This window comes from Zootermopsis nevadensis, unplaced genomic scaffold, assembly GCF_977971745.1.
Source record: "Zootermopsis nevadensis isolate Lab colony 2312 unplaced genomic scaffold, Znev_1.0 Znev_ptg000008l, whole genome shotgun sequence".
NCBI classification, from domain to species: Eukaryota; Metazoa; Arthropoda; class Insecta; order Blattodea; family Termopsidae; genus Zootermopsis; species Zootermopsis nevadensis.
In genome coordinates this window covers 7,932,869-7,959,369 of record NW_028259140.1, presented here as the reverse complement: position 1 = coordinate 7,959,369, position 26,501 = coordinate 7,932,869, and the positions used below count along the sequence as shown (strand labels likewise).

General features: G+C 36.5%; 1 protein-coding gene across 2 annotated transcripts in view; it reads left to right on the top strand.

Moving 5' to 3' along the window:
• LOC110829500 (prolactin-releasing peptide receptor) overlaps positions 1–23,395 on the top strand; it is an 85,576-nt gene extending 62,181 nt beyond the window's left edge. For both annotated transcript variants that reach the window (XM_087344980.1, XM_022063234.2), the window contains exons 6-7: positions 10,497–10,631; positions 14,905–23,395. In XM_087344980.1, the coding sequence (XP_087201106.1) occupies positions 10,497–10,631; positions 14,905–15,118 (349 nt within the window). In that variant the 3' untranslated portion in view covers positions 15,119–23,395. The remainder of the gene's footprint in view (positions 1–10,496; positions 10,632–14,904) is intronic.
• The last annotated feature ends 3,106 nt before the right edge of the window (positions 23,396–26,501 follow it).

Sequence of the window (26,501 nt, the reverse complement as noted above, 5' to 3'; positions counted from 1 at the left end):
TATACGTAGTTTGCATGAAATGTCCAATATCTCATTTTGAATGAAGAATTTATAACGCATTTAATAATACAAAATTTGTTAACATAACTGTACTTAGTCCTACCCCCCTCCTCAACCTGTAATAAAGTGGTTTTGCCGCTAGTGTTTACGAGACTAAAGAAACATCGCATTTCAAAGCTTAAAAGCGAAATTCTGTATGGCCGTTTAAACGTGTTCTCGTCTCCGTTTGTTTAGTGACTGAAGTTAATAGGCTTAATTAAAACAAAGTACGTATCCGCTTCCAGAACTCTAACAGCAGAAATGTATAACTCCTCTTTCAATTCAAAAAACGAGAAACGGAAACATTCTCACAAAGCTTAAAGACATCGGCAAACAACCTGGCGTATGGGTGATATAGAAATTCTACGAAATTTATACCGATTCTGCTAGTCATTAAAAACTTATTTTGTCTCAATAACTGAATCAATTGAATACAAATATGTAATACTCTTTGCCAATGAAACAAATTCTTAAAACAAACAGAGCGTTCACGTAAAAGTCACACTAACGATTCGACTGAACGACTTCAACATCTCGGAACTGAAACCTGAGGTAAATGTTTTCAGCATGGCGTAGCCAATTACGAGCCGCTCGTAACGGTCGCTTACAAACCAAGAAGTTTGCCCATATTTATACTTATCTTTTACATTTCCATTTCTATGTGATTTCGGTTTTTACATGTTACTAACACACTTTAATTTATTTTGCTTTATTTACCTTGTGCTGAGCTCATATGCTGATCTATGAACCTGTTGTCAATGAAGCTAATTCATTATATACGGATGCTAACATTTCTTTTCGTGAATTTAATTAAACATTCTAAAATGAAGGCGTCAGGAACAGGAAAACTATAGACCATGGCGGGGACAAGTTTCTTCGTGAACAACGCGACGCGACAAACTTAATGCCATATGGATTAAATAGGGATTTTTGAATACGAGGCATAAAATTTCTTTTAATATTTAAATACACAGATTTTCAAACCTCCGTATGTTCAAATTTGCAGCTTTCGGCGAATAATTACTGTTTGCACTGGTAAAATTTCTGTTTTCTGTCGTATTTCGGTATTTGGAAGCATTTCAAATGAAACGTGTTGAGCGTAATGAATTTTATGTCCAGCGTAAATCTTTCCATTCGATATTTTGGGAGATGAAACTGACGAAGGAAACATACGTGTTCAGTATGAGTTTGTTTAATGCACTTTTCGCTCAGAAATACCTATAAATATTTTCCTCCGTCGTTTTATATCTCCACTCATGTCACGAACTTTTTACGTTGTTGGTTGAATGAGGCTAGTACTCTGCAAGGCTTAAAAATTGAGTTTGTGGTGGATGTTGACGTGTTAAGGTTTTCAATAGGCTCACTTCACGTTACATGACGGGAAAGTTGAGCTCTCTGGATATTAGAGTGTGAATCTTTAATACACAAAAAATGGGTGTTTCAGAACCTCCACACAATGTTTCATTAATCTTTATGAATCGTAAAGATATACTTGGTATGACGAGAGAATGTAAGTATTTTTGCACTTTACCTTGAACACAGCTGTACATGTAAACCTGCTTACCGGATTACGCACGGTCCTATGGTGGGCTTTTCTGTTATTACTTAGCAGAGAACTTACATGTTTCTTAAAAGGTGAGTGATTTATTCTATTCTGAATGTCTCTGACGACTTTATATATGTTAATTTTAAAAACCTGTAGAAAGATTAGGAATAACTCGGTGTTCCGTGCCCAACAGAATAACATATCCTTAGATTTTTTAGCCAAAGACAAAGGAAGGTCCTTCATTCGAAACGTAGTGATTTTTTTTAATGTTTTCAGATTTGTTATGAATTTAAAAAAAACAGACGACGGATAAAGTCCAAATCAGATAAAACGGAGATTTTCTTGACTGCTAGCTTTCCAAGGACTCGAAGTTTAATGAATTTATTTGGATTGTATGTCTGTAACTGTATGGATGTGAAGCAAGGACATCAAAACTGACTTCAGTCTCAGATAGTGACAGCGTCGTTAAATACATCATAAATATATTTAGTAGCAACATGAAAACTCTGTTTTGGTGGTTCATTTTTGTAGATATTTCAATTTCTCAGACTACATGTTAACTTATAACATAATAATGCCGTGACTGTCTGACGATCCCGATTCTGAAAACCTAAGTTCACTTTGATAAAGTATTTATAGTTTTAGTTCTGAGTCAGATTTTTGCCGTCCTCAGTTGACACAGTTTTGAAATGACACGAATACTTCAGCTACCTGCACTTGCCCACGCAATGAACAACAGCACTACCCATACTACAACCATTGAGTGCTTTGTACTACTGACATTCGTCAATGTGAAGTGTTTTGTTTCGTTCGGAATCGATTCCTACACACGATAAATTATGAAAAGATCATCTCTTCAATTTCGGTAAATATGCAAATTAAAGATTGGACACGCAATCAAAATGTCACCTCTTCTACTTGCCCACGCCAAGCTCATGTTTTTAATCTGAAGACAAACGAGACCTTGCTTGCCAAAGGAAAGGCAGTGGGGCGGAAGAACCACGGAACGGGTTCTTGGCCCTGATAAAAAAAATACGGATATTTTGTGTACATATAACTTATACCTATATAAACGAGGCAATGAAATAATTATATTATTTATTCTTAAAATTTTGCATACCGTGTAGTGTATTAGAATATAGAGTAAACAAATCAACAACTATTAAAACCATGATGCCACTGATGATGACCTCTTGAGGTCGAAACACGTATGGCAATAGTGTCTATTATAGTGTTAATAGTTGTTGGTTTGTTTACTCTATGTATTATTTATTATTTATAAAATATTTCACTTCCCGTTTGTTATAGAAAATGTAAATATTAACATATACAAAGCTATAATTTTACACGTTGAATTGTATGGGTGTGAAACTCGGTCTCTAATTTTCAGGAAAGAACACAAAACTGAAAGTGCTTAATAATAGGTTCTTAGCTGAATAGTTGGATATAAAAGGTATGAATTGATGGAAGACTGTAGAAAAATTAATATTGAGGTCAGTAAGAAGATGGCTGTCTTCTGGGTTGCAGCGCCGTGAGATCTGGTAGATCTCATGATGGCACCAGAAATTGTTGAGATAATCAAATCAAGGAAGGAGAGATGGACGAGGTACGTATCTCGCAAGGGGTAGTTGAGAAATGTATACGAATTTTTGGTTGGAATGCTTAAACGAAAGAGACAACTCGGAAGATTTAGGGCGTAGACGGAAGGGATAATTTTAAAACGGATTTTAGGAAAATTGGGTTTTTGGGTGTGGATTGAATTCATTTGGCTCAGGATAGAGACCGATTTCTGGCTCTTGTGAGGACAGTAATAAACCTTCTAGTTTCACAAGGGGAGGGGGAAGGATGTCTTGACTAGGTAAGCGTACTATCTCAAGAATGACTACTCCATTTGGTTAGATGCTTAAGGATGCTGTCAGTATTTCAGACTGTTTTTCGTCGAATGATAGGAAGATTCATCAACAATAAATTTGAAAGGATAAGGAAGGAAACTGAATTGGCTTAATTTAAGATACTGTCCCGGAATTTTTCTATAAGGTCTGAGGAAATCCAAGGGCTTACTCAGGATGGACCATCTTCTCCGGACTGAGGTGTAATCGGGTCATCCCAGGCATGAAACGGGGGTGGTAACATTCCGGCAATGATTTAAATTAAATACCTGTTATGCAATTAAAGTGAGCGTAGGAAGTAAGAAATACCCCATCATTGTCCAATAGGAATTTATAAAATTACGAAGTTCCATTCAGTTTACAAATATTTTCAAAGACATAGAGATTTTAATAGGACAACAATTAGCGCGTTATTATTAAAGAAACCCACGGCTCAGTGTATACAAAACTTCCTCTTAATAAGTTTGTTAAAATGCAAGATCAAGTGTATAAAAGCATTTCGACGTAGAAACCAATTTACGTGTCGCTTGCGATACCAACAAATATCACGATTAAACAGCCATAGAGCATTCATTTATATGGCACGTGCTCGAAGTAAATTGAATGTATTCACACTGTAACAAGTTGGTGCATTTGTCTCTATGGAAACGGATAACTAATAGCATAAATATATCGCAAGTTTTATGTTCTTTGTAGTCACAGAATCAGTTTAGTTATGGTGGGACTGGGGGGAATCACAAAGGACTGTAAAGTTTTATGTGAGACAAATGGAATCAAACACTGGACACAAAAAAGTGAAGAGGAAAGAATATATAGCCTAGGGAGCAATAAAATACAGACGCTGTTTACAAATTAAGCAAGGTTTAAAAAAATATATTTTCCGTCCATGTAACATCTTTTTAAACTCCCATTACATTTCATTGGTCTTGATAGTGTCTTAGCCACCTTGAGAAATAGATTAAATAACCACAGTTATTATTGTTATGTCTTAATAGGACACTAAGATAATGTGATTAGTAAGCTTACGACGTTATTGGGTTATTGGAACATTGGCTGGAGAACAGTGTAGTCTGATCAAGATTTTCGTGTTCTTCCTCCATCAATCAAATAAAATGCTAGAATACTACTTATATGTAGGCCACGACCACTTTCTTTGTAATCTTTCTAAGCATCCTTACATAATCATCTAATTTAAGTCAAGTAATCTCTTGGTTTGATGCAGAATCGTTAATTAAGCACGATAGAATATAATCTGTTGGTATTAAGCAGGAAAACACCAAATTCTGGTACTTTATTGTAGGCCTAATTGTATATCATTGAGATACATTGACATTACAAGGGAAAGATTTTTGCGGAGTGTTTTAGAATGTTATATTCCACCGTCACCAGTTTACATTTCCATTAATTTCCATACAATAACGTAATCATAAATACATTAGGGATTCAGTTTGTATTATTTAATTCATTTTGTGAACTGTGAAATTTTCTTTGTGACTATCTCATTTTAACAAATTGCATTTCATTTCAAAGTGCTTCAACATTACATATTATCATAAATTTAAATAAACACAGTATTAAAATTAGCTAGCTGCTTCGAGGTAGTCCTCTTGAAAGACTTATAGTCTTTTATCTTCTCACGAAATTCACCACCTTACCCGAAAGTTTATCGCCGTGTTCACAAGAGGCCGCCATTGGTCTCTATCCTGAAACAAATGAATCCACTCAAAATCCTCACTTCCCATTTGCAGCAGGCCTGTGTAATATTGCTTAACAGTTTAGTTCTCAAGATGGTATGTCATTATTCACATACCTAATCTCCACCTGTTGTCAGTTATCCGCGATTAGTTGTATAACACATTCGCAGCAACCACCAGCATATGATCTTCGTGTTTGCCATCCCAAACATGATGACGCACAGTGCCATATTGATAGTTTACGTATATTGTAAGCGTTATTACAAGCCTACAATCTACTACATTCTATGAACGCATTAACTAAGGACTAGATTCCCCGATTTAATGCCAATTATTGTGTGATTGCCGACAATCCAATGAACGGGACTTCAACATGATCATTCTCTTCCCGCTGTGTTAGAAGCGGCTTAGAAAAGAGATTATTGCAGCTTCGTGCATAAACACGCACGATTTATGACCGAGTATTCGGTATGTATTGATTTTCAGTTGCTAAGCAACGAAATTTCTCCTTCCAAGAAAAGTAGATTGTAAACATTCGGTGATAATAGGTGTCGGCCATGACCTCAGATAGGATAAAGGCTGTAAACTACATTAATTATCGGACATTTCTTGGAAAGACAGAATGTAAAATCTTTCGAAAGGGCTAAGACGATTTAAGAAAATAAAAGTTAGATATGGTATTTTGTGTGAAACTCGGCGTCTTATCTTGAGACAAGGACACAGGCAGATTGAGCCCATTTGATGACAGGGGATGGATCAAGAACGGAGGTATGAAAAAGACGTTCGAACCTTGGAAGACTTTGGCACAGATGGGAGGATAACATTTAGATAGATCTGACAAAACTAGTATTTTAATGGATGAATTCGATTTATCCGGGTTGAAGAAGGGACTAATGGCGGGCTTTTGTAAAAACGGTAAAAAATGTCGGGATCCATAAAAGGCATGGAATGTCTGGAGAGACTACAAAAATGTAAGTCATTCTAGAAGGACTCTACTTCGTGGGTTAAAATCCATTTTAAATTTCGATATGAGGTCTCTGCCCCAGGGAGTTCGTTTTCAGATGGAAAAAACAGGGAAAATGACCTGCCTATGTCGGTGCTGAAGAATATCCGGCTCTGTGTTGTCTGACGAAATGCCTATCTATTCTTAACAAGGCGTAGAACGTACTCTGACGTATGACACGCCAGCTCTGGTGCAAGAATATGACGCTGTTGTTAGCTCTTCCTTTGAAATCTGAAAGTCGAACAGAGTAGTCGTAAGCTTATAACGGCCACAGCACATGTCATTACGTCTAGACGTTGTGTCGAGTAACAGGTGATTCACTCGCAAGCAGAGAAACTGACAATGTGCCTTGTAAACACGTGGCTGTCTGCCAACGCAGATTCGAGGCCAAGGAAGCAGAGAATTTATTCCAGGAATGGAAAAATTGCAACAGCCTGTTTCGGTTCTAATTTTCTAGCCAGCAACTGAATAAAATCTGATAGGAATAAATTTGTTTAAATCATATTTCCGTTTCTCTCCACATAATAATTTGCCTTGTTTAAAAAAAAGAGCTCATGATTGTATTTACAGCCAAGAGGGTCTGTATTCAAATTAAAGTGGCTGTATTGCCTTAAATTCTATGTATTCCTGAATAGATTTTGAAATTGATATGCAAGATCGGTTTCCGACTGTAGGGAAATAATTATCTATTATTTATCACGTTTTATCTTGGGGCGAACCGATAAGTCACGTTCACGAAAGTAACAGATTTTTCCGAAATAATCTGAGTTTTCGATCCAATAACTGTCTGATCTTTTGTCTCTTCTGTCCGCCTGGCGAAAACCTTATACAAAATATTTTACTTCAATCTAGAGAGGCTGATTAATAAAAAATATAATGTATTAACTATTAATGTGTATTAAATTTAGTACATACAAAGTTTTCGGCAAAACTAATTTCGCCTTATTTTAACACTAGTGTGAAATTATTTAAATTCCTCGTCTTCGTCCAACCCTTCCTTTATCCCTTTATTAAGTTTACCTTCGTCCGTCTGAAACACGACGTTACAGGCGAACAGCGAAGAAAATTAAGCCCTGTTACGTTATTTGAACTTCCTCGCCAAAGTCCGCCTCGCCCATCACAAAGCAAGCGTGACGGATTTAAAACTAAGGTGTCTTTTTACAGCACCTAAAAGAAACCGTAACACAACGCGAGGAATGAAGAGGGACTGGTATTCAAAAGGAACCCATTTCAGTCTTTGCCGGGTATCGCTTACCCTGACTTATCCTTCATGATTTTCTTCGGAATTATACAGTGAAATATTTCGTGACTGTCTCGTTGCAAATCCACACCCACATATTAATAATGCTTAGGATTCTAATTCATTTTCCGGTCAATGAGCCCTGCAGACATGCCCTCTGTTTATTTTTTTAGGGAACAGATTTGTGAATCGAAAGACATATTAATTACGTTTACGATATCGCACATTTCATAGATTTAATTACTAACTAATTTGTTCTGCACATTTCGAAGTTAATTCCGCTGCACATATATTAATTCTAAATACATTTAAATCGTTATATACTGTTTGGTGGACATTTTGTAGAGTACAGAATATATTTTAATTAATGTGGACTGTTTGGTGTGCAATACGACGGAAGTTTCATTAGCTTGTAAATGCCATTCAGTTGTTAAGGACAGTTCGTGATCGCTGTGAATGTGCTTTGACCAGAAGTTTCAAACTGTACTAGTTGAAATTATGTACAGATCGCTAAATCGTATAGCAGTTCCTAGTTGCCTCATTATAGAGACTGAAGCATTTGAAGGGAGGTAGACGTCTTGTATTCTTCCTAAAATTTCATTTCTTAATTGAATTGGTCGTGTGTAAAATCACATGAGACAGAACTGAGCTGTTGTTACCATGGTAATCGCGCGGCGAAAATGTACCTCTTCCCTCACGAACCACGTTGATCCAAACATTCACTGCGCTTGGGCAGCCATATCTATCGTCTATATTTTGTCAAAACGTCATGAGTCATAGACCCATGTTATTTTACTACTAGGTTTTGGTCCAAGTTTTGACCATAAAGATACCACTGAAATTCACATTGACTTAAATTGGTTTCCCATGCAGTGACAAACGAGAATCAGTGGTCAGGTTTAAAACAACACAAGTCCAAAAGTAACTCCAGCTTATAAATCTAGACGCAAGAAACGACACTGAAAAACTTTCCAGTCTTTCTTTGGAATAAGTAAATAATGCGTAAAGTAAATATCGTGTGTGCTAACATGTTGTTTTTTTTGTACTTTTCTGGAAAGTGAGGTTTGTGGACTCTTGTGGTTTTGCAAATAACCAGTTCAATTATGGTTACTTTTGTTAAGTTTCTCGGACTGTTACTTTTCAGTCAGTCTTCTTGCTAAACGCAATTGTCTAAATTTTACAGAAGTTGTGGTTCATGGTCTTCAGTGTTGTGACGCCATGTACATGGTTTAAAAGTTTCAGAGGAATATTTTATTTCGAATTTGAACTGAAGCCTTCTACCATTGCACACACGCACGCCCACACACACACACGTGCATCCGTCTCTTAACTGATAACCATGGCTCTTATTTTTAAATGCAGCTTCCGTTACCAGAAAAGCATAGCGTACTGTTTTCCTGATGCGAGGTTGGTTATGTTGGAATCCCTGGCAGCGTATAAGTCTCTCTCCCTTCATGATTAATATGCACTGTCAAGACAGAAACTACTAGACTTTTTACACGGGTAAAGCTAATTAAATTACATCCTTCGCAAAGGCTTACGTAGACATGTCAGCTGTACATGTCGGATAGAAGGCACGCATTTCTCTCGGTCTTGACTGTTTCTATGATTTCCTATTTGCGTATTGATTATATACACATGTTTATCTTCAAAAACAAGTAATAGGATTTCCATTATAATTTGAATGTGGATATGTAAATCAGTTCGGCCCAATTTAGTTCGTATCATACCACTATACTATTTATTTTCCTGAAAACTGAAAATTGCTGGAAAGAACTGCATTTGACACACATTCTAAAATAGGTCTATGTACCAAAAATCTTTGCCGTACGGTTATCACTTCTGCTTCGTAATCAGGAGGCCCTGGATTTAAATATCGGTCCGAAGATTGAGGTTCCTTTGTGTTTTTTCACAGTCCCTGCAGGCAGAATAGACAACACCTTAATTTAGTCCACTACCGCTTCCTTCCTTATCCTTTCCAATTGATTTTTCATAGATCATCCTCTCATTCTTATGCGTAGAGAATGAGCTACTGATAACACCGTTAAAGGAGTCAATACAAACGAAACAACACATAATGTGGACGCCAGTAAGATCTATAATTTCGTATATCTGAGTTTCTTTTTCGTGAAATCGAAATCTGTACCACCCACACACTCCCGTTTAATGTGTTTGTATGGTATCGCAACCATTTTGAATTCCTTACTTCTGTTATCGATCCATACAATGAAAACGCTTCTAAAAATGCTGTTTGTTTATTTCCGTTCTGTCATCTGCATATGTTGGCGGCGACTGGTCGCGTAACTCACATGTCTCTCAGTGTCCAACTCGTTCGATGGAAAAGACGAGAGTGTGTTCACTGCAATATCGGTCTATGTATGGAAAAAAACCTACAGGTTTAAGAATCCAATAAATTTCATTCAAGATTACGGCTTTAACTTCACAGAGATAAACAAAACAGTGGTACCTGGAATAATACAATGCGTTCGCAGATGAAGTTGAACGCAACTGTCAATTCCAGGCTTCAGCTACGTGTTTCACCGCCAAACACTACAAACTTTTCCCGATATGAGTGAAGTATTGCTCCATAAAATCAATAAAATAAGCTCACCGATGTTATAGTAGCTCCTGCCGGGAACCGGGAAGTGAAAGTTACATTCAACTTTATCAGTGAACTCACTTTATAATTGGTTCACGTAAATGTACATTAATCAAGTTGCATACCCAATATGACTGTTCATTTTGGTCAATATATAGTGAATATGGTAATGGACCTGCGGTTTCCACAAATTTTAGGGGATTTCTTGACCCCCTAAGCGACTTTTAGCTTTCGAATAAGGCATTAGCTCCGTGGAGTTATTGCTATTTCAATATATGATTTGAAGCTTTCGCTGCGACGTAACTAAATGCAATTTTCTCGGGTGAACAGCCGCGTCAGATGGTTAAACGATGAAACCGACATTACTGAAACGTCGGTTTAATCGTTTAACCATCTGACGTGGCTGATCACCCGAGAAGATGTTATTGTGCTATTTCAATGTTCTTAATCGTGTTTCCCATTGTGTTGTTTGTTTCCTTGTTGCAGAGTGGCGAAGCTGGCTTTGATAGAGACCTATGAAAATAGTGGTCACTTTGATATCACTTTCACCCTTTTTGTGTGGTTCGCGTTTCTGCCGACATGCACCACCCCCTGTCTCTTTGCATCGTGGAGAATGAGTCGGTTCGTAGCTTCATGTATTTTTCGTATTTTTATTACAATTATATTTTTATAGCATATCTTATTTTACGCACTTTCTGTAAGTAACTGATAAACGTATGTTATTATAGTTACTTAGGCCTACTTACTTATGAATTGTAGTGACTACCAAATATTTCCTGTAGATATGAATAATAATCTATAATTTTTCTTTTGCTTGTGAACAAGGATGTATCTCTCATATTTAAGTGAACCTGTGACTTCAGGTAAAGTGATGTAGTAAAACCAACTAAATACGAACTTAAACAGGATATGAAGAAAACTGTTAATAACGAGATTCAGAAAGATTATTTAAATCGGAGTAGAAGTATGTTTATTGTAAAAGTTTTTCAGCTGTTAATAGATAATACACAGACCCATAAAATTACAGATCATCTGATTGATTAAAAGCTTTGGAATTTGGATAACGCATTTAACTTTACAAGTAGATAGCGGCTCAGTTGCTTAAGAATTTCTGCACACTTATGGAACCCGAAGGCTCATTACCTTTCTTACAAAATCTAGCCCCTGGATGCTAGCATTAGCCAGAGTAATCCACTCCACACCTGGTCGCTTCTTCACCTTGGTATCCAAATTGGTTTCTACCTTCAGGTTTTGAGGGCCAAATTGTTGTTAGCATTTGTCATGTCTGTCATTCATCCTACATGCCCAGCCCATCTAGTTCAAATTTTTAAGTTGTCTATTGTATTTTTCTTCAGCTTCTCCCCTCGTTCAAAGTATTCCTCGGAGAAATTTGTTCTCAAACACCATGAATTTATGTTATTTCTTCAGACTGAGAGCCAAAATTTTACATTCGCACAAATCAACTGATAAAAATGGTAGTGCTACTTGTTACATATTATTAATTACTTATTTTAATCTTACTTTTTAAGTGAATGTAATTATGCTGTTTTAACGCAAATATTTAAAATGTTTTTTATACAGTATCAGATTTTGTGGGATTCAATGCTGTCGCTTTTATCTGTTTTCGCAATTCGATCATGGCAGCCAGAAATGATAGTAATCAGTGTCTTTATACTCTGATGAACGTACGCAGTGACTGGAACGCTGATCATAATTTCGTATATAGTGTATTCAACTGAATACTGCAGGATCTAGCAGGCCTAAGTTCATTAATGCCGGAATTACTTGGACAATATGTAATGTTGCTACAGAACACAACATTAAGGTAATGTTAATCAACTCTCCAGTAATATAATATGAAATGTCAACACCACTAATATCAAATCTCGTCTTTGATCTCAATCGTGAGCCATTTCACTAACCTAACAATACCATGAAGACTGTAAATAATAGACTTCCTGGTTGTTTAATATCCTATATTCACGCCTCACTTTGTGTGTATCATTTATAAATATTCTCTGCATCAGTTGCTTACACACATTATACACCACGATTTATAACCGTAGACAGTATTTGACAAAACATCCGTTTCACGTGAATTACAAATCATATTCGAAATTACATAGGATGAAGACATTAATAAAATATTCTTGGGTTATCAGACGTGTCAATTGGTTTAAAATTATCGACGTTTCAGGGACCATTTGCGTCTGGTTCAGGCACATCGTTACATCATAGCCGTTATGATGGAGAGAGATGGCCCCTGAAACGTCGGTGATGTTTAACAAAATTTTAGTCAGAATAATAATAATAATCTTTTCTTAGGAAATATTTAAGCTGTAACTGTTGAATGCAATGAATTGTTTCCGGGCGATCAGACGTGGCAGTACAGAGCAAGTGCTTGAAATACTGGAAACTTTTTCCGTGTTAACATGACTAATCGCCAACATCAAACTATTTTCTTACTCTAATATGAGGCATTTCAGACATAATGTTTCATAAATCGATATTTTTGGAAACGTCTCCCATTTTTAGGTTCAAAGAAACTGCAGATATGCGCCTGTTGGCACATTTTTTCGACACAACTCAAGAACTGCTGAATAGGAATGTATTTTTTAAATTAAATTAAATTTTATACTGTAGAGTTTTACTACTCGTACGGTTTGTCTGCTCACTCCAGTTTTGTTTGAGATCGAAAAAGAGTAAAGAGCACTTTACTAGAATAGACGTATTACATGCGTGTCTAAGCACATCCAGAATGTAACTCGCTAAATGTTCATCGGAGCGAAAAAATTTTCAGGCGAAGTTATGAAGAAAAGTGGAACATGTTTTATGTCCAATACAATTTCATTTTTACAAGTCTCAGTATTCGAGATAATTGAAAGAAGGTGTTTTATGTTGTCATTCCATAACTGCAATTAGAATATTTTTGAATAGATTTTATGTTTTAGTTCCTTGCTTCTCCAACCCATCTGTTTTACGATGGCATAATTAGTTCCATTCAAGAACTGAAAATTTACAGGTAAAAACAAGGTGCAAACATCGTTACGCTCAATTTTCATATCTTTGTTCTTATTCTTATGTTTCATCACAAACAACTTTCGTATATAAGTAAATTACGACCTGCTGACATATAGACGAAAATATTTAATTCTGTTGATAAAGTTGTACGTAAAATACAGACATAGTAATTAGGAATATGCACCAGGATAACATTTACCGGGCTCTTATTAGAACTTGGTAACTGATTTCGAAGTTAAAGTAAGTTGATAGACGGATGGGCCAAATTTATGAATATGTGTTAAAACTATTTTTTGTACGCCCTTGGAAGCTTATGGGTGTGGTCTCCCTGAGTGACGTAATCTGTGTCAATATTCGGAAGTGCGTTTGATCGCTCGGAGAGGTGCCAGTATCGACTAGCAAACAACTTCTAATTAGTTCGACAAAGGTCATAATGTAGATACTTCTCGAGATAATCTAAGACAAAAGACTATCAGAATCCTCTTAAGATGACGATTTGTCACACTTGGGCAGGAGTCGTCACTAAATCACGCTTCGTGACGCTTACGCTATGCTACGTACGGCTCGGTTAATTTTGGCTACTTTGCAATAAGTTATATGAGTTACGACAGGTTAGGTTACGATCGGTTGTGTTGTGTTAGGTTGGGTTAGATAAGGTTAGGGTAGGTTAGGTTAGGTTGTTTAGTGGATATTGTTAGGTTAGGAAACGTTTTGAAAATTTTTGTGACATTTCGGCACTTATGGCTACATCTCTACATGCCGATACAGTACGTCACGGCTAGTCACCCTTTTCAGGCTTGGTCACGCTTTGTAAAAATTCGTCACGCTTTGACACTTCTGGCTACGTCTGGTCAGTTCTTTAAAGTATGTCATGCCTAGTCACGCTTAATCACGCTTTGTTACATATAGTCACGCTTTGTAAATCTTCATCACGTTTCGACACACAGCAGGTCACACCTGGTCACGCTTTGCCACGCCTTGTCACTCTTTCGCACACGTGGTCACTAAGTCACGCTTCGGCACTCTCACGTTATGTTACGTACGGCTCGGTTATAATTTGCTACTTTGCAATAAGTTATATGAGTTACGACAGGTTAGGTTATTATCGATTGAGTTAGGTTAGGTTTGTTAGGGTTAGGTCAGGGTAGGTTGTGTTAGGTTACGTTAGGTTAAGTTTGTTTAGTGTGTTTTCTTAGGTTAAGTAACTTTTTGAATATTTTTGTGACGTTTCTGCACTTATGGCCACAACTCGTCACGCCGTTACCGTACTTCACGCGTGATCACGCTCGGTCACGCTTTTAAAATCTTGATGATGTTTTAACACTTAAAGTGTCCCTTCGTCACGCTTTGAAAGAGGTCACGCCTAGTCATGTTTTGTCACTAATATATATAATTGAAAATAATGGAGTGGATTGCAGCAGCGGTAATGATGAATCGAGTGACGTATCAGAAGCGATTGTCTGTGAGGAGTGGAAGAATTGTAAGAAGACCGATGAGTTGTGAAGAAGATAAAATTATCTAATATTCCTCTGCAGTGTTAATTCTCTAGTGATTTGCAGTGTAGTGGAATCGATTTTCTTGTGTTACATACCTTGGTGCAATTGTACTTGGAATGTACTGTACGCGGCATGCTGCCATCCCTTCCAGCAAACTTCTGGTAAGTGACTCGTTCCGAGGTTCCAATTCAGAAAGTTCAGTGGCCAAAAACGCTGGAACGCAGTATACCACCAAGTTCAAACCCTATCTTGTGGCCTGTCAGAGCCGAGGGTCGGGCTTATGCAGATCTCTGGTACAAGCAGAGAGATAGGCTGTAGGGTTCCTAAAAAGGCATTCAAGAACTTTTTTTATATGTGAATCCTTTTTACTATTACAGGATTGCTAAGGAACGCCTTCGAGGTTACTTCCGATTCAGTAACCGGAAATTACGTGGCGGATGTGACACTTCTCGTGAGGGGCAACAGCAACGCTCTGCCCACGTGCACAACATGGCGTACACTGAAAATGTCGCAGGCGAGAACGGCATTTGCATTGCTGATGTGATGCACGAAGCGGACCGACACTATCAACAGGACATCTCGTCTTCCTGATGCCACATCAATGACATCATACACTAACACTCGCCCTGTCGTCGCGTCAGGGTCGAGGCACTGATCTGATGTGACCCAAGACGCGGCACCCTTTTAAGGGCCTCTGAATTTGCGTTTCACTGGAATTAAACTCTTGAAAATTCTCAACATTTCTGCAAAACAAACTTGTTGGGAAACGGCATTGCGGTTTGTGACGAACACAGAATCTTCAGAGATTTACAAGCGAGGATTTCGTCATAAAGGTATGAACAGGAATCGTTAAACCCATGATAACACTAATGTGTAACAACAATTACAAAACCGATCACTGAATGTAAAGAGGTTGGATTTATAATTGTTATTATCACGTAAAAATGTATGATGTCAGTTTTCAGGTTTTTCTGTATTTTCGACACAGATTACTGTGAGAAGAACGTCGTCATACCAAATTTAATAGTTGTAATTAAGAGCAACGGAGCTTTGTCAGATTTAGCTGTGCTCTGAAAATTGAAAGAAGATGAAACTCCGTTTATAATTTAGTGATGTCCAACTCAAATATTTTAATTCGTACATTTTGAAACAGACACAACAATTATATTAATCATTTGAATTTACTGCAGTATTAATTTCATACTTAAATATCCAACAGATCGTATAACAGATTAAAGTTTTTTGTTGGGCAGAAAACTCCGTCGCTGCTGTCTGTACCTAAGTTCATTCTATCAGTATTACCAACTCAGACATCATATTCCTCTAGTACCTTTTATAGTTCAAGATTCTGGTATCTGAAACTAGTCATGCACATCAATAAAAGTCCAAAGATCAAATAAATATGGCGGAAAAAAATTTGAGACTCACGTATGAGCTGACACGTTAAGTGATCTTTACAGTTTCTGATTGTGAATTCGCCTTAAAATAATCTCAATATTTTTTTATTTATAATTTACTTAATGATGCTTTTTCAGTGGCTCAGACTATATAGCGAATGTTTCCATAGGTTAAAGAGAACACATTTTAATATTCTGCAGTAATATTTTTAAATTTCTCGTTATTAACGAATGAAACTCGATTTGTAGCTCAATAACTGTAATAATTACATGACGAAAGGTTTCCACTAAGTTCAGTTGGACTTATTTGAGGCGTGTGGTTTGACACAGCATAACGGTATTTGTAGTGTAGCGTTAGCTTCAAATTTACTAAGTGTTTAATGATAATATTGTTCATTAAGTTATGCTAATATATTAATATACTACAGGCTGCATGTTATATCTGTTGTTGAATTCGATAATTTAGGATAGATTCGTGGCTGTGTTTCCTGTTTATGCGTTACTAAAATACAAAAGTATATAACACCTAATTTAAGAAGTTTATATTATTGTATATCAACTAAATATTGTTAGCTATTTAAAATCATAAAATGATATATTTTTTGATATAATATTTGTGAAATACAAGACTAATGACCAATTATTTTATCTCGTTAATATTCGAAAAAAACAAGTAATTTTTTGGCACTTCAAATTAAATTGAGCATAAAAGTAAGCAAAATTCTAAAACTATAATTATAAAGAACAGTTCACAACTGTCGACTTATCAGTCACTTCACAATGTAATCTAGATCCCACAGGACATTATATAAAAAATCTTTGTGGTTTGTTGACATGGTTTCGATCCACTGGATACATTTATCCTAGTCAAGTTAAATATGCAGATGTAGCATCACGGCTTTGTAGGTCTAGAAGTTTATACATCATTGCGGTTAAATATTTAAATCTTTGTTATAATCAGCGAGAGGTTAATATTTTTCTGTGTAGTATAAAACGTAAACTATCAGTCATTGCTGTGTGGTTCTGATGCTGGTATATTATAATCAGTATTGGCGACTGGATATTTGGATGTTCATTGTACACGGTTCTTAAAGGGACACAACATTTCTGAAGTTGTATCCATTTCCAACCTCATCTGTCCGCATATCACAACTCGAGAATCACTTACTGGACGATTTCTTTGAAAGTTGGGAAAGTTTTACTAAAATTTTCCGACGTATTCCAGTTCCACAGATAGACATGTCCTCTCCATTATATTTTAACTTAATTCACTGTGTGCAAATCACCTAATTCTGTAGGCGTCAATTCAATGTTTGTGCGATCCAAAAATATATAATTTCCTGTGGAAGGCAATTCAGGCATTAGGCAAGAACTTGCTTCTGCCTCTTAAATGAATTTTGTTTCTCATAATAAATACTGGCGAGAGTTATAACTCTAATCATTGTTATTCCTACGCAAACAAATACACCCTTTAATACAATTTTAAAAATTAATTTTAGCGGACAATAATCCCCTGTCGTTTCCACTTAATTTCAACCCAACTTTCAATTCTGTTAGGAACTGCCAGTTCTTTATAAACTCGAGATTCTGTTCTCTTTCTTTCTTTATAAATCTTTTTAGCAGCTTTGAAGAGATTTTATTTTATCTTTTACATCTTCAAATAAATTTTCAAGTATTACAGCATTCCAGTTTGTAATACAATAGACATCAAATAACGAATAATACTCAAACCTTGCAACTCGTATTTCCTGTTTTGTGTTTAAAATACACTTGGGAAATCACTTGATGTTATTTTATGCCCAGTTGTGATAGAATTTGCCCTTTAAACGAATGAGCTGCTGTGCACGCATTTTTTGCCGTGAATCATCAGGGTTTTAAACTTCCAGCAAAGTTCATGATTGTTACCACAGAGAGACATCTTTTCGCGATGTTACAGATTCCTGTGCATTTGTTATGAAAATATACAACCTTTAAAAGCAGAGAGCAGTAAAGTTTGAAAATGGAAGTAGACTACAGACAAGCATCGATATATATACACACACATTAGTACGCAAAAGATACTCGAAAGAACATGTATCGAGAAATGATAGGAAAATATGCCTCTGTAATTTTTATTCATGACAATTTCTTGAAATTTAAAATCAAGATGGGATCCCGGGTTCGAAAATCTGAGCTATTTTCCGCGATTTTCTTGATGTTACAGCTTGGTGTTTCGCTTATCATTGCTTTGTATTAATTATTTATTAAGAATTCAGGACCCACTTCAAACTCGGCCCTATTCTACTGAAAAGGTACCGACCCCTTTGAAGAATATCCAAAATTCTACAACATTGTTTCCACAATTTCTCTAACGTCGATCAGATCGTCGTTTCATAGGATGAAAAGACAGGGATGGAAGTTCCTAGCCCAGTTACTCGCCCCTGTTAAAATGTGTAATCTTATGATAGGCAGGATCATTACCGACTTCACAAGATCCTGCCTGTGGACCACATTCTGATAAGCGACGTTCCGTCGGCGTGGGTTTGTAAACCCCTGCCCATTATCCGTGATTCTTTGCTTCAACACGTCCCCAATCACTATCCATATTTGTAGTTAAGTTTCCTCCGTCAGAAACCTGAAGCCATGCCTTCGTGACAAGTTGCTACATAATCTAACTTACGCACGTTTCAGTTGTGATAAATTCAAGTTTGTCTGTTACTGAGATCCATTCACTTTTGTTTATTAAAGACGTAACATGCTTGTAAGCTGTCGTTCAATTCTGAACTACACGATGACAGTGCTACGGATTACATATCTGTTTCTGGAACGTGGTCGACTTTCGGGTGTCACAGATTTAGTATGGACAAGCCTGGGACTTTCGCCACATAACAGCGAAGGACAACGAAAGTCATCGTGCGGATATAACAGACACTACTAGCGATCTCTGATCATAAGATTAAACGATCGATGTCATGATGAAAATACTATTGATATTATGAATCAATTAAATTCAGTATCCGTTACAAAATAACCCATCAAAACACGAAGTTAATATAAATTTAATTAAAAATTAAATTTATACCTAAAAGAAACACGATGCATCTCCATCACAAAATATTATTTGGCTAAGACTGTTTAAAGAAAGAAGAGCTGTTTATTTTGAGAAACGTACAAAACCCATAAATAAACTCTGGGCAAAATTCAATTGTTTAACGTTAAAGCAATTGGCACATGTAAGCTACGAAACTTCTAGTTAACTCCGTGCGGGGAAATCCTTCTTGAGAATCTCTTAGTAACGTCAGCCAATCGTTGAACTCCCTATCTTTTATGCAACCAAGAGGTCAATTAAAATTTCCGAGATAAGAATCCCCGACGAATCCATTCCACACACCATACCCATTTTACTGCAATCTGTTTAAATATTTTACTCCCATCTACGGCTAGGTCTTCAGGGTGATCTCCTCTCTTCAGGTTTCCTAATTAAAGTATATCCCAATGCGTGCTATATGCCCCACCCATATCGTTCTCCTTGATTTTACCCTGCTAATTCTTTGAGACAAAAACTCAGAAGACAATCTTAAAATTACCTACTTTAAAAACTTCTATTTTATTCTATTCGGATCCATCTCCTGAAAGATACTTACGTAGAATTTTAGAGGTCTATGTTTTTAAATTGTATTGTAATATTTTCTCTGTGTATTTTGCCTTCTAGTTTAACGTCTGTATTTACCAGTACGGCCTGACTATCTGAAGAGCATTGCTTTTTATATCTGAAGAGCATTGCTTTTTATGAGACCCTAGTTCCCAGTGCTGTTTAAGTCTAATGTACGGGGGCAAACCTACAAAATGCCTTTTTATTCCACTGTCATAAAACGTCAGAAACTGTTAATGCACGACATAAACATGTAGTTTTAATCACAGATCATCATAATGTTTATAAACATGACATAATAAACACGGTACCATATAAATCTTATTGTATGAGTTTAATTCCAACAGGTTAAAATAAATATTTTACTCTGTAACGTAAGCGAATGATGGTTGTAGTTTTGAAAAAAAATGTTATAGTTACGTATTTCTGGGCCAGTCCAGTTGTCTAGTGATTAGAATAGTAGGCATCCGAAACGTCCGTTGTCACTAATAATACACAAAATGTCATTATAATGACAACCAGTCATCTAACTGAAGACGGAAATGGACCCCACTCCCGAAAAGTCCCATATAACAAATGTATCTCAGATTATGTACACTAGCCAACAATGTCCCTGTAATGATGTGTGATAACGTTTGTCCTATCAAATTTGTATGGGTATTAATATTCGCTTAACATAACACCGAACTTTGGCTCTTTAAAATTATATTTGCCATGAAACTCTGTGATTGCACATTACAATTCAGGGCACACCAGATAAGGATTGTACGCCCCGTGTAAGCAGTTCTGTTAACACAGTGAAACGATAATAATTTGATTGCGTGCCCTAATGGACTGCGTATGGTAAAGTTATAGTCATTATAGTGAAATTATATTCAAACTGGTTGTAAACGACAGCAGAGCTCTGATGTGTCTACTTCCTACCTCGGTTTACCAAATTTGAGTAACATTGTTTTTATGTAATTAATTAACTTTATTATAACTCATCCATATATTAAAAATATATTGGTTTACCCATATAAAATATAGCAACTTTGCCTTGAAGGTGGATTCCAGGATTGTAAAAAAGCACAATTGACGTAAATCACAACAAAGATAATCTTTTAGTTTTGACTTGTCAGAATTTTGTGACAAACTAGCAAAGTACACGTGGAAAATGTACAGATCCAGTTCAATCCGAAGTTTTAATATTATTTTCACAAGAGCTAGCTGCTCGTCCCTGCTATATTATCCAATCCACAACTTCACAAATTTATTTATTTAAAATTAATTGTAATATTATCATCCCATATGTGCTTAGGTCTTCCAAATAGACTCCCTTCCCCAGATTGTTCGACTAAAATCCCGTATACATTTTTCTACTCTCCCGTGAGTGTTACTTGCCTGTCCATATCGTCGTCCTTGATTTGATTACCATAATAATGTTTGGTGAGTACAAATTAGGAAGCTCCTAATTATGCATTTTTCTTCAACCTCCGATTATTACATCTCTCTTAGTTTCAATAAAAACGTAAATAGGTAGTTCTTTATTTTGGTCTGTGGTCTTTTGGGTTATACATCGTGTAATTTTGTGCGTGTTACCAACTTTCAGGTAGAACTTATCGCCTATGTCTTCTGCCCTAAAGAAGTTTCCCTCTGTTCTGTTATTTTTTGATCTATCTAAATATCCCCGTTCGCCCATTTGCACCGGTCTTTTCAATATAGGTTTTTTTCGATAAAATTTTAACCTCCATTATTCGTACTTCCATTCAAGCATTTTCCACTCGTCTCATATTTACTTTTTTTTAGAGTATGCTCTAATACCTACTCTGGATTCATAAATTTGTGATGCATGGTATATCCATCTATTTATACCTGTGTTCAACATGTTTGTATTGTTCCGATCGTTTCCATATTTATTAGCAATCAACTCGATAAAAATTCATTATAAGCCATTATCGAACAGAAGTTGGTATGACAGGGTTTTTCAGGCTTTTTCCCTGTACCGTAGACATAAGAAACAAGTACATATATTTTTTATGGTAGTCGTACGTTAACTTGTTTAGCCCAGTCGACGCTCTAAAGAAACAAAAAGATAGTGTGTTCTGTTTTACTTTCGTAGTTTAATGGGACCCAATACACTGGAACACAGCATAATCGATCAGATTAAAAAAATATTGCTAGCCAGTTCCAGGTAGCCCAAAGCGTTGTTAGCCAACCAGTTGATGCTTACGCTCGCTACGAGCGTCTGGCTGGCTAGAGGTCGGGAAAGATGCATGTTATCTGATCGGTTCTGCTGCGATCCAGTGTTTGCAGTACCGCTGAACAACGAAAGTAAGACGATTTATTTTTCGTATTTTCAAAGTGTTAGCCAGGCTAACACTGCTACCATGGTTAACATAAAAGTTAGGCCTCTGATAGCGTCCCTGAATATAAATGACATAATTGGGTGGCGTTTCGTTCAGAAGCTCCCGTTTTCAGGGGGGGAGGAACTACTCGGTTGTGGTCGATTATAAAGTGTTTCCTTATAATTACAACGTCGTTGGTGGAACTAACCTCCAAAACGACGTAGACCTACATTATTTTATAAGGCAAGGAAGAATGTTCAAAAACAGAGCCGTCCCTAGAGGGTTGTAGGTCCCCAGGCAAAGCAGCCTATGTGGAATTCGTCCTTGAGATTTGTACGAGAAACAAAACAATGAGAGCCAGTAACCTGTACGTTTAAAACTATTGGCACAAAGATGTATATTTTCAATGAGCGTATTCCGATCTATGCTCTGATATTACAATGAAATTAAAATATTTTGTCTTACATTTCTACTTATTTGGGCACTAAATGTTTCGCTGTGCCCCCTCACCCTAAGGACGGCCCTGTCCGCACAAAATACTTTCACTTTTGTATTACATGTTTATCACAAACCTTTCGAATCATGTATTTTTTATTTGTCAGTTTTACAACGTTGTGAACTATATAGATACTTTTTAGTGTCTGTAAAGAATCCACTACCTCGGCCGATAAATGTAGCTACGTAGGCTGAGGTACCCATAAACGAACAGATACGTTTTGCCAACAGGATTCTTCATGTTCACATATGTGCACGCAGCGTGATTTACATAGAAAATCAGTATCAGACACTAAATAAACAATTTACGTGACGCTGTGAAGGGCAATATTAAAAATAGAAACAACCTCAGTTAGTGCTTCTTAATTCCCTTTCATAACATCAGCATAGCGGTCATGAAAATTTGTGATGTGCAACAATAACCTTGAACTTTTGTATAAATTTACAAAATATTGCAACGTTTATAGAATATTTTAAGTAAAACTAAAAAAAACAACAACGTGGTATCTTGTAAAATATTTCAATGTGATCACTGTGTATGCTGAATGTTAGTAAATTAACACATGGAATGTGTATGGTGACATGAAAGTAGTTTTTACCGGAATTATAGGTAGCCAGATTATACAATGTCTAGTTGTTCGGAAAGCTGAAAATGACCACGCCAACGGTGGGCGGTTTTAATGTGTGAATTTAATTCTGTTCCTCCACGTGTCAAGTAATTTGCTCATTAACATTATACGTTGTAATTTTATCTGTTGATGAAGTAACAACGTGACATCAGAGATATTACAATTTAAAAGTAAACTGAGTATAAATATAGTATAAATAAATGTGGTACATAAATATTAATTACAGAATTTATCACTGGCCATCGCTGATTATTCGTATTAAATGTAAAATCAGTTAACAGTCTCTGTACATGTTTATTATATGTAAAATATTGTGCTGTGACACTGTTCTGTTCATTTGTGTGCAGTAATTGTTACGTTGTTTGTAAGTAAAGTGTATTCTGACACTATATGTTGAAGTCAATTACTCATTTCCTGTAACGAAAAGTAGCTTCGTTAAGACTGCATGTACTTCAAGTTTGGGCTAAAGACTGAAGAAATATCAGAAGAAGGAGAAAATAACATAACAATGCGTTACATAACTTGTAAGCTTCATAAAATAATATGAGGGCGAACAGACCAGTAGGATGAGATGGGCAGTATAAAACACATAGAGATGGAAAATAAATACCTGAAGCGAATCGACCACTTGAGGGACCTAAGCGTAGGTGGAAGAATAATTCAAATACTAAAATACAGGTTTAAAAGATTTTATGCTTTGGATTAATCGATATAAAATAACGTATTGAGATTGGAAGTGATCATATCAAAATAGAATCGTTTTGTGTGTTTATAAAAAAGTTTATTTGCTCCAGTATCTAATTATTTTGTCTAAATATTATATTTTGTCATTGTTTGTATTACAAATTGTCCTACATATGTACACACACATACACACACACACACACAAAATCTGTTTACAAGTGGATTATATATCCTGTTTTCTTGTCTAGCCTTTGAAAATCCACAGATATTCTCAGGAAGTTAATTTTACTCCAATAAAATGTTGAAATGTTGGGCTCGTTGAATGAATTTAAGTAAGCCTACATCACATATTTCCAATTTTGTTATGCAAACACGACAAACACTATCGGCACATTGAATACTGGAAAGAGGTTTCATGATTAATATTTACTTTATAAGCTCGTGTTACAGCACAGCCATCTAGAAGCTGGATTCTCAGTGCAGAGACCTGGATTCAGTTTCAGAAGACTTCGAAGTGGGATTCGTGGTTAAAGAAATGGCAATAGAGCAGGCCCCCCCCCCCCCCTGTTTTTTCATGTTTTCCCGTTGCTGATTATCCTTCCACCAACGCTTCTTTGTCAGCACATTACTCGTTGGAAAAATAAAGGAAAATTGGCAAAACGATCATTAGCGACATCTTTTCACTGTGGAGGGATTTATTTCAAGACGCTACAATGAAGTCGTTCATATTACTCACATCAGATGTCGCTAGTCGCAACTAAATCAAGGTGTAACTCGAACTGTAAGTAGAAAAAATGTATCGTTCATTATTTTCTTATTGGTTTTGGATTTTTATATCAAACATGTTTTTTCTTACGTATAATTTTGTATTATATGAATAACGTTTTACTTTATCGTCTTGCAAATGTTGGCAGCCATTGATCAGTTTGACCAACAGTAAAGTGAGTAGCGATGTTGGTATTCCTTTCAAGGAATGGCTGAATGAACTTTTTTGGATAACTAGAGCTATTTTTGCATGTTACGTTGTTAAATTTGGATTATTTCGTGCAGGAATATGAAGATTGAATATGGAAGAAGGTAAGATTTTTATTCATTTATATAATGACTCCTTTCTGTTTTGTTTCATTGAGTTCTGCAATTGATATACTGAAGAAGCCTTCTATACAAAGGGTTCCAGGGTCCATTCCCAGGGGTAAAGCACCGCCGGGGCGTGGCATTGACTACACACCCTTATCTAGTGCCGAGGTTAAGAATGAGTTGGAGCTATATAACCTCTTCCTCCACAAGCGTCTACGCATATGGCGGGAGGGCTTTTACAGTAATGAGTTATTCCATATAAATAACTCCAATATTGTATGAAATTTCATAATACGACTAAAAGCTGGAGTTCCATGCCTTGAACCCCTTCACACAGAATTGGCCTTTCCCCATACTTAGATTCCAATCTGGCAATTCCAGTTTGTATTACTGGGTTTATGTACTTTGTCCATTGCTTAGTATCCAGGACATGACACATCTGTTCGGAAACTGGAACTATTTACGCCCTGAGGTATGGGGAGTACTGGAAGGAGCTAATCTCACTCACTCGTTAAGGTATTGAGATTAGCTTTTTGGAATGCTTTTTGTTCTGCCATAAATATTAAACGACGAGAAAAGACTGAAAGCTAGCAATACTAATTATACAGTCATAATATAGCATCATCAGATCACTGCAGACTTGACTGGCACTTCTGAAATACTTATACGGAGTGTTAATCATTACATTATGACGATCCGATAAAATATACAAAAATGCAACAAAAAGTATATAACATATGCGTAATAATGTTTATTTCCTGTGATTGCATTTCATTGTTAGTTATAAGTGACAGGTTGTTGTTACGTAGCAAAGAATATTAAACCAAGAGTTGTATTTGCTGATATTTATCAAATCATTTCTTCTTTGTTTTTACTCTGTTCTGAAAAACAGCTGGTGATAAAAAATTAAATTTAGAATTTCGGTGACAAAAGGCTAATGCAGTCGCTTTATGCATTGCACACAGATGGCAGATATGCTTTACAAATTGAGTCTGAATTTGTGCGCTTTTCAGACAATTTCCATCATTTCTTATTTTTCGAAAATTTTGAAAATTTTCAACTTTCTTCAAAACTCTCCCGAAGGAATGCATGCCAGCCTCGGTGAATGCCTCACCCTGTCTCTGCAGGACTCGGCCTCTATCTCACCCGGTTGCTGTCTACCTCTGTGTCTGCAGCAACCGGCCTCAGTAGGACTCGGTGTGTGAACGACCGTTCCTCTGCGCGCCTCGGTCTCTGCCTTAAGTGGTGTCTGCCGCAACTGTGATTTTCAGAGACGGCACGTCAAGAGACCGTGTGAGGCACGGTCCGCGTTCGGCCGGGTCACAGTACAACAGAAACAGTAAGAGAGCGACCGGTTCTGCAAGGCATAAGCTGGGGCAAATTTTGAAAGTTTCTTCTAAAAATTTGAAAATTTTCGAAAAATCAAAAAATGCTGGAAATTGTCCAAAAAGCGCACAAAACAAAAAAGTTTGAAAAACTTCACCTTCAAAAGTTTTTCAAATTTTTCAAAAATTTTTGGTTTTGTGTGCTTTTCAGACAATTTCCAGCATTTTTTGATTTTTCGAAAATTCTCAACTTTTTTGAAAACTCTCCTCAAGGGATGCATGCCAGCCTCGGTGAATGCCTCACTCTGTGTCTGATGGACTCGGCCTCACTCTCAGCCGGTTGCCCTCTCCCTCGGTATCTGCAGCAACCGGCCTCTGCAGAACTCTGTGTGTGAACAAACGTGTCTAT